The sequence below is a fragment of the Procambarus clarkii genome, chromosome 45, assembly GCF_040958095.1.
Source record: "Procambarus clarkii isolate CNS0578487 chromosome 45, FALCON_Pclarkii_2.0, whole genome shotgun sequence".
NCBI classification, from domain to species: Eukaryota; Metazoa; Arthropoda; class Malacostraca; order Decapoda; family Cambaridae; genus Procambarus; species Procambarus clarkii.
The window spans coordinates 2,762,868-2,771,412 of NC_091194.1; the positions used below are offsets into that span (position 1 = coordinate 2,762,868).

The window sequence follows — 8,545 nt, forward strand, 5'->3', positions numbered from 1 at the left end:
ATTTAGTGACAATGGCCACTAAATGAATTTAGAGGGAAGAGTTTTAGACCCATGAAGAGGTTGATAGACAAAATGTGTATGGAATGTAAGATTGAGTAATGAATTGCTTCAGGAAGGTAGGGGCCAAGTGTGTTTTGATAGTTATATCATGCAGTCTTCCTAACTTGGTGTCTTCTATTGATAATTACAGTACTTAGTTATTACTTTGTGTACTATATTAAGCATGAATTTCATGGTTAAATATTTATTGATTCTACTATATAACAAAAGTGTAAGGTTTGGATACAATTTTTCACAATATCTGATCAAAAGTCTGTTGAGAAAAAAAATTGATATACTTCTGGGATATTTTTTTTAAGAGGTTGATCTTGGGTGGTATCCTCGACTTACCCTAACGTCTTCCTGAGGGTGATCGTAGATGGTATTCCCCTTACTCACACTAACTTTTCCTAGTGTTGCCAAGGGTGATCATAGGTCATATCTCTAGCTCGCCTTAATGTCTTCCCTGTCATTATCAGACAATGCAACCCATTCTTATAAAAATTGACTGTTGTACCCAAAGTTCACATTTTTGTACCAATTGACTTCATAAATAGTCCAGGATGGAAAGAAACGTTGTCGTCTCGTCTTCTGGTGTGTGGTTTAGTCGTCATATCTTCAGCAACGTTATTGTGACTCAACGTCTGCATACTGGTGAAATTTTATTTTCAGTATATTTAATTCTTATTTCAATCCAGTCCATCCGGTGGTTGCCAAGATTCAATATTGGCTGTTTCTTATCTCCAGTAAATTTAAATCAGTAGTTTTGCTGGGTTCCCAGCCATATTGGCGTTTCTTTAAATGAGCGTGTCGGAAGTGCTGCTACTAGGGAAGCTATCCACTCTTGTCCCATCTCCCGTAAAGGTATACCTTATTCCAACTTTTACCAAGTTATTCATCCCTCCATCCTTCCCCGTTGGCAAGGTTGTTGGTAACAAACTGCGTACTCTTAAGCGTAGTGTGTTCCCATGGCCTTCCTCCTACCACCGTATCTGGTGATGAGAAACGGCTCTGGCAAGGTTGCGTATTGGCCGTACACGCTTAACTCCCAGTCACTTAATGGAGCGCCGCCCTGCTCCTTATTGTTCAAATTGCATTCTCTCTCTTACAGACGTGCATATCCTTGTTGAATGTCCTGACTTCCAGGACGAGCGTGTGTCTTGCTTTCCGACCGTCCCTCGCGGTCACTTGTCCCTCGATAGAATTCTTGGTGAATCGAATATTTTTTATATCGTTCGCCTTACGCGTTTCTGTTCTCTTATTGGCATCCTTCGTGATATTTAGCGGAATCTGATTATTCCGCACATTTGACAGTGCTACACAGCCTTCCCGGTTTGGTGCCTTCTTTTGATAATTACTTACTTCATATCCCCTTATATTTAAGAAATACAAAGTGATAAAATTTACAACTTGAGAAAACACTTGGATAATAAGTTAAACACTCTTGTTGTCATTGCCAGATACATTATATTTGCTGCTAAGAATTTACAATATACAGTAATGAGGATGTATGTGCATAGGAATATTAAATGATATAATGTCAAAGAGCTACATAGCTTCCTGGCTTGGTGCCTTCTTTTAATAATTAATTAATTACTTAATGAATTATTATTTTTTTGCAAGAGACACTGTTATCAAACTATATGACTATATTAAATTAGACTAGTTTACTGTGATTAACCAAGGACAAGTTAGCCATTAACCTCTTTGGTTAATGATAAAGAAAAGAAGTACAAACTACACCCGGTAATATGAAATCTTATACAGTACCGTATTTTCAACCTGAACATTTACCAGTACTTCTTGGCTTGGAACATTGTTTCTGAGGCATTTGTATATTTTTCTGTACATGCTGGTGGCAAAGGCTTCTGCTCCATGCATCTCATCATCAAAAGTAAGTAATTCTGCGGGCAAAACATGCTTGAGTAACGTTTAATAACACTGGATCAACATCTTCAGCATATTCGTTATTAGGTAATTATCAAGAGAGAAAACGTTAGTGTATAGTTATAATCTGCATGTTGCAGAATATTCAAAAGTTCCAGGATATTCAGATTGCCAATACAAAAGCAGAAAGAGGATAGATGAGCACTGTTAATGGAGGCAGTCACTGACTTCATTGTGAGACAACTGACTGCAAGGAACAGTGGGAAACAAATTTAAACAAAATAAATCTAGGATAATTTATATACAGTATACACATATATTCATAATGAAAAACTAAACAAAATTAGTTTAATCCTATAAGGCTGCTTTTTCTTTACACAATGAAGAGGTTAACTATAATTAGGACTTTCAGGTAACAAAATATATTCTCAGGCTGAATTTAGGTATGAGACTTGATTTCCTCGTCATTACAATATAGACTACAGTATTCTGTCGCATATAAAATTATAAAATAGTTCTCTGTATAAAATCTCTACAACTTGCAAGATAAAAACCTCACCAGTAATGATACACACACGTGCACTACTAAGAAACTAGTCTAGAACTTGTCCTTTCGCTTAATACGGCACATTTTTACTAAAATAACGAATCTGTTAAAAATGCAACATAGTAGTAAATATTAAAACACTGCAATATTGATGTTTTCTATGCATTGGCCTTGGCTAGGGGGCTTGCTTGAGTGCGTACATTCCTGGTAGGCAAAACCTTGTCACTTTTTACAGTGGCAAACTGAGAGAACAAAACAAGTGAGAATGCTACGATATTCCTCTCCAGATCCAACCCGTTCTCGCAAATTTAATAAGTCAATATTGACTTATTAGTTGCGTGCATAGGTGACATACTAAACATAATAACAATTGTTGCAGTCTCCGTGGTGTAGTGGTAAGACACTCGCCTGGCGTTCCGCGAGCGCTATGTCATGGGTTCGTATCCTGGCCGGGGAGGATTTACTGGGCGCAATTCCTTAACTGTAGCCTCTGTTTAACGCAACAGTAAAATGTGTACTTGGATGAAAAAACGATTCTTCGCGGCGGGGATCGTATTCCAGGGACCATAGGATTAAGGACTTGCCCGAAACGCTACGCGTACTAGTGGCTGTACAAGAATGTAACAATTCTTGTATATATCTCAAAAAATAATAGTTTCCCTTGAAAAGCTTCATAGAAAACACCGACCTTACCTAACCTACTTAGTATGTTAAAATAAGCACCTTATAGCTTCGTAATTACAATTGTTACTTAACCTATTATAGGTATAGGTTAGGTAATAATTGTAATTACGAAGCAATAAGATGCTTATCTTAACATACTAAGTAGGTTAGGTAAGGTCGGTGTTTTCTATGAAGCTTTTCAAGGGAAACTATTATGTTAAGTATGTCACCTATGCACATATTTAATAAGTCAATATTGACTTATTAAATTTGCGAATATTCACTTTCACAATAAGTCAATATTGACTTATTAAATTTGCGAGAACGGGTTGCAACATCACAGGCTGAGGAGGAAAATCAAGTCGCATTTAAAATAATCTTGTTAACAACAAGAGCCACTATTATTTCTTAATATTCACAAACTCTTCAGCTCAGTTTGATTTCTAAACACGTTAATTTTTTGTTAGATTAATTATGCTATAATGTAACTTTCTTTATAAATATATTCACTGGAATAGTAAAATTTAACTTCATTAGTATAATTAATAAAAACCAGATTAATCTAAAATATAATTTTTATACAAGTGCTTTTGCTAAAATGTGCAGATTCAAAATTTAAGATCCTCAGTTGCATTACTGTGATTATTAATAATTTTGCATTCCATGGAATTCATCTTTACATGCACAAAATACACTACAGTACAGGTACTGTATACAGTATTACACTCAACAATACAACAGCATAAAAAACAAGATTGTCAGATTACATTTATTAACTTTTTTGTATACACATTATGATTGTAAAGAATTTCCATCAACAATTTACAACCTATGTAGCGAACTTAGTTGGAAAGCAGAGAATATAAAAGGAATGTAAAGGTTCAATGTACTGTAACAGTTCCTTATAATGCCACAACCCCCTTGAGTAACTTACAAAGGGCATCTAATATTTAGCACTTTCTCAGGTACTTAATGCAGTACCTATGTTAATATTTTTATATTCTCCACTATCAGCACTTGCTACACTACTTTTTGATACGGTATACATTTTTTTTTAAATAAACTATTATTATTGTCGTGTGTAATTGTTTGCTGCTTTATAGCATAACTATATACCAGCACTGAGCTTAATTAACAGTGAATGAGATTCTCACCTCCATTACCACCCTTCATATGACCTCTTACATTATCAATACCATCCTTTGCATGACTTCCATTACCATTACTACCCTTTACATGAGCAGCTTAAGGTTTGATTCATGTCAAAAGCACTGTCATAACTTTTCATTATTAACAGTACAGTAATAAGAAACCGAATCAATCATGTTATGCATTTTGCTAAATACTTTGTAAAAAAAATGAATCATATATATCAATTTTTTTAATATAAAAAATGAATCATATATATCATTCATTATCAATGGTTCTCCACTGGTGCTGCCACATACATGGCTCTGTTAGTGCTATTCAGATCCTTCATATTGGATCTTCACATGCCTTATAAGAAGTTCTTCTAGTCAAAAAATGTAACAAAATATTTATTTTGGAAATCAAGCCCTCCTGATTTTATGAATGTGAATAATTACATTAATATGAAGAAAGTGTTTCACAATTATTTTCTCAAATGTTTTGAGAATGTTTTAATTTATGTTTTGCTGCATTAGTGGCAAACTTGATAATTCCCATTGTCAGGGACAGGCAGCTTGAACTTAGGCTTATCCAGGTCCCTCCTAGATGAACTACTGACCTTTTCCATGATGCAACCCAAAACATTTGACTAACTCCCAGGTACCCATTTTACTGCTAGGTAAACCATTTGTCCTACCAGGGGTCCCTCAATCGTGAGCAGAGGATGTAGACCACTGTGCTACAAGACCAATAAGAATTAAGGAACACATCAAGAGGTCTATGACTCATACTCAGCAGACCCCATTTAAACCTGCCCTCTCTAGTCCTTATACCTATTCAATCTATTCTTGAAACCTGTTCAACTGTTTGTCACAATAACCCTAGCTGACGATCTATTCCATTTGTATAAAATCCTATTCCCAAATCAGTACTTACCTTTGTCCCTCTAAAATAAAATGAATCATTTGTACCCCATTGTTGCAGGTTCTGACCTGTTCCAACAGTTTCGAAACCAAGTTTGTGATATTCAGAACCCTGTTTAAATTGTTCAGGCTACTTTAATGCAATGCACTGACGTAATCTACCTAATAAATGTTCCAAAGTTGTCAGGTCGAATACTTCTGAAGTTTGTATGTACTGATATGACGATGGGGAGTCTTGTGATATTGTAGAATTCAATGATGGATGTCTTACAATCTCCTTAGAGTATGATGATGACCATCTTATGATATCATAGACTATAAGATGAGTCTTGTGTAATTATAGTCAGAAGATGAATGTCTTGTGATAATGTAATAAGATGATGGGTGTCTTGTGACATTTGTTGAGTAGGATGATTGATGCCTGCTGAAGACATCTGACAAATACATTGGATCATCAGATGTGTCTGACAGATACAGAGGATCCTCAGATGAAGTAAGGTAGTGGATAGCAAGCTTCTTCAAATTAATTCACTTGCCACTGAAATAAGACAAAAAATCAAATAAAAATGTAAAAAGGGAATTGAAACTTTAATTATTTTAAAATGGAAGATTCTGTAAAATTATTGTGAGCCAATTGGAGTTTTTATTTTTTCTGGAGACAACAGACACAACAAAGGCAAGTTGCTACCATATAACAGACCAGATAGAGAGGAAAATAATATATATTTAGTGACCGTTTTAGAGTTGGACAGATCTGATGTATGATCCCTAGTGACAGTATACAGTAATTTAAAAATATATTTCATTTGAAGAAATATGTAATTTTGCAAGTTTTCATTCACAACCAAAATTATTTGTAAGCTTAAATTAAGTGACATTTTTGTTGAATGTTATAAAATCCAGCTTTAAAAGTAACAAAATGCCTCTTTCTGGTGGGTCCGCTCAGTGCCCCATGAGCAAACCATCAGCTAGTTCAGTGTCCCGCCTCCCCAGAAAAGACAACTGTATTTGGGCCCATACACTTTATTATAATATTACTCCCTCCTATTGTAAATTTAGCTCCCCTGTAATACAAATTCCTGGAAGTTATTTCAAGAAAAGAAGGTTAAAGATTCTGTATTGGGGGAGACAGTGTGATAATTATACATCATGGATGTTAGTTGTAAGCTGTTAAATAAGCAAATTACATGGAATGACAGCCCTCATACAGTACAGAAGTGTTATTATGAAAAAATGTGGCACATTAAAATGTATATTATATATACAGGGTATATACATATACTGCATATAGTACTAGAATTTGGTCAGAAAGTATATGGCTACATTGTGTTGAGTAATACTTGCCAATGTAGTTATGTTTATAATTTGAAATACAGTAGGGCATAGTACAACATATTTCCCTTATTTTACTCGATGAGCAATATTTACAGTTACGTACCCTAAGTCCACCTCCCTGGTCTCTTCCTGCTGCTTCTTGTTTGCGCTCCAGCTCCTCCATGCGTATCTGTCGTTGCTTTAGTGCCTCTGGGTTCTTGACGCCTCGGCCTTCCTGTGCCTTCATCCGTGCTTCGGCTGCTTCTGCCATCTGTTTCCGACGAGCCTCCTGTGTCACAAAGTTTAAGTTGTGATGAAAAGTTTTCCCCAAGTTTTGAGAAATATGCAACACAATTCATTAATTCAAATTTGGATGCTGTAAGCTGCATGTGGTCAATGTATGATTAATCATAACATGATTGTCTCAAACATCTGTGACTATTCTTCATACATGAGTAATGGCATCCTTCATACTCTCCTCATACATGAGTGATGGCATCCTTCATACTCTCTTCATACATGAGTGATGGCATCCTTCATACTCTCCTCATACATGAGTGATGGCATCCTTCATACTCTCCTCATACATGAGTGATGGCATCCTTCATACTCGTCTCATACATGAGTGATGGCATCCTTCATACTCTCCTCATACATGAGTGATGGCATTCTTCATACTCTCCTCATACATGAGTGATGGCATCCTTCATACTCTCCTCATACATGAGTGATGGCATCCTTCATACTCTCCTCTAACTTACAGGATCAGCCGGATCATTTATATTGTTGTAGTCTGAGGAGGAGGAAGATCCGCCACCACAGCATGATAACAGTGCCCCCATCCTGCTATCTGCAAAAATAAACACACACTTAGTAATCGTTTTTTCATAACCGGGAGTAGGAAGTATGTCAGTATTATCTTGGTCCCTCCCCCCCCCCCTAGACCCACTACTGATCTTCCACAGGATGCATCCCACAACAGTTGTCTGACTCCTCAAGCGAGAAAAAATGTAGCCAACTTTCTCTGTCTCATCCTGGGATAAACCCTGGGATCCTCAGGAATTATCCCAAGATGATAAGTGCAAGATCCCCCTCCTCCCCCCCCCCAGCCTACACAGAGAACTAAATGGTAGATTATCTACGGTCAGCCAGTGACCCTGGATGATAAGAGGTGTGAGGTAAACTTGTTGATAGTAGGTGCAAAAGAGGTAAACTCTTCTTCTTGATAGTAGGTTCAGAAGAAGTAAACTTCTTCTTGATAGTAGGTACAGAAGTAAACTCTTCTTCTTGATAGTAGGTGCAGAAGAGGTAAACTCTTCTTCTTGATAGTAGGTACAGAAGTAAACTCTTCTTCTTGATAGTAGGTGCAGAAGAAGTAAACTCTTCTTGATAGTAGGTGCAGAAGAGGTAAACTCTTCTTCTTGATAGTAGGTACAGAAGAAGTAAACTCTTCTTCTTGATAGGTGCAGAAGAGGTAAACTCTTCTTCTTGATAGTAGGTGCAGAAGAGGTAAACTCTTCTTCTTGATAGTAGGTGCAGAAGAGGTAAACTCTGGCAGGCACACTTCAAGCCAAATGGAAAAAACAATTCACTAAGGCCCGCGAGGGGGGTCAATGTTATACCCGAAACGCTCTGAATATTAGTGGCTTTATAGAATTTACACTTTGGGTACCTACTAATACTCCACCTTAATATGTTTAAATGTCTATTGTATAAAATAATTGTTACTACGAATGGGGCGAGACCCACCGTCTGCTCTGTGTTGTTTTGGTAATCAGCTGACATCCACATCAGCTGATGCTTAGTATAATAATGTATGTATTGTTGCTAAAATATTGGGGAACTGGTGACGTAAATAATTATATTATGTCTTGAGGTTATTTTAAATATTTAAATTATTTTATTATATATTGCAAGGAGATATATATTTTTTTTAATCAATTGTATGTCATTAGTATTAGCCCTGAGAGTAGCTTGTCAAAAAATTTTTCAACTAATAAATCGCTACTATAGCAAATAAGTATGAAATGTAGGGTGATATAAA

At 36.2% G+C, this 8,545-nt stretch overlaps 1 protein-coding gene across 4 annotated transcripts; it reads right to left on the reverse strand.

The window, feature by feature from the left end:
• Nucleotides 1–1,483: 1,483 nt before the first annotated feature.
• On the reverse strand, nucleotides 1,484–8,347 carry Svip (small VCP interacting protein). 4 transcript variants are annotated; one of them, XM_045761298.2, is made up of 4 exons: nucleotides 8,251–8,347; nucleotides 7,263–7,351; nucleotides 6,626–6,790; nucleotides 1,484–5,725 (listed from the first exon to the last, which is right to left on the reverse strand). In XM_045761298.2, exons 2-4 carry the CDS (start codon nucleotides 7,341–7,343, stop codon nucleotides 5,711–5,713), a joined length of 261 nt encoding a protein of 86 aa, XP_045617254.1. In that variant the 5' UTR covers nucleotides 7,344–7,351; nucleotides 8,251–8,347; the 3' UTR covers nucleotides 1,484–5,710. The 4 variants fall into 4 exon arrangements, with proteins under 4 accessions (XP_045617254.1, XP_045617255.2, XP_045617256.1 ...); XM_045761299.2 differs by having other exon boundaries at nucleotides 8,178–8,301; XM_045761300.2 differs by lacking the exon at nucleotides 8,251–8,347 and adding an exon at nucleotides 8,189–8,235.
• Nucleotides 8,348–8,545: the final 198 nt, after the last annotated feature.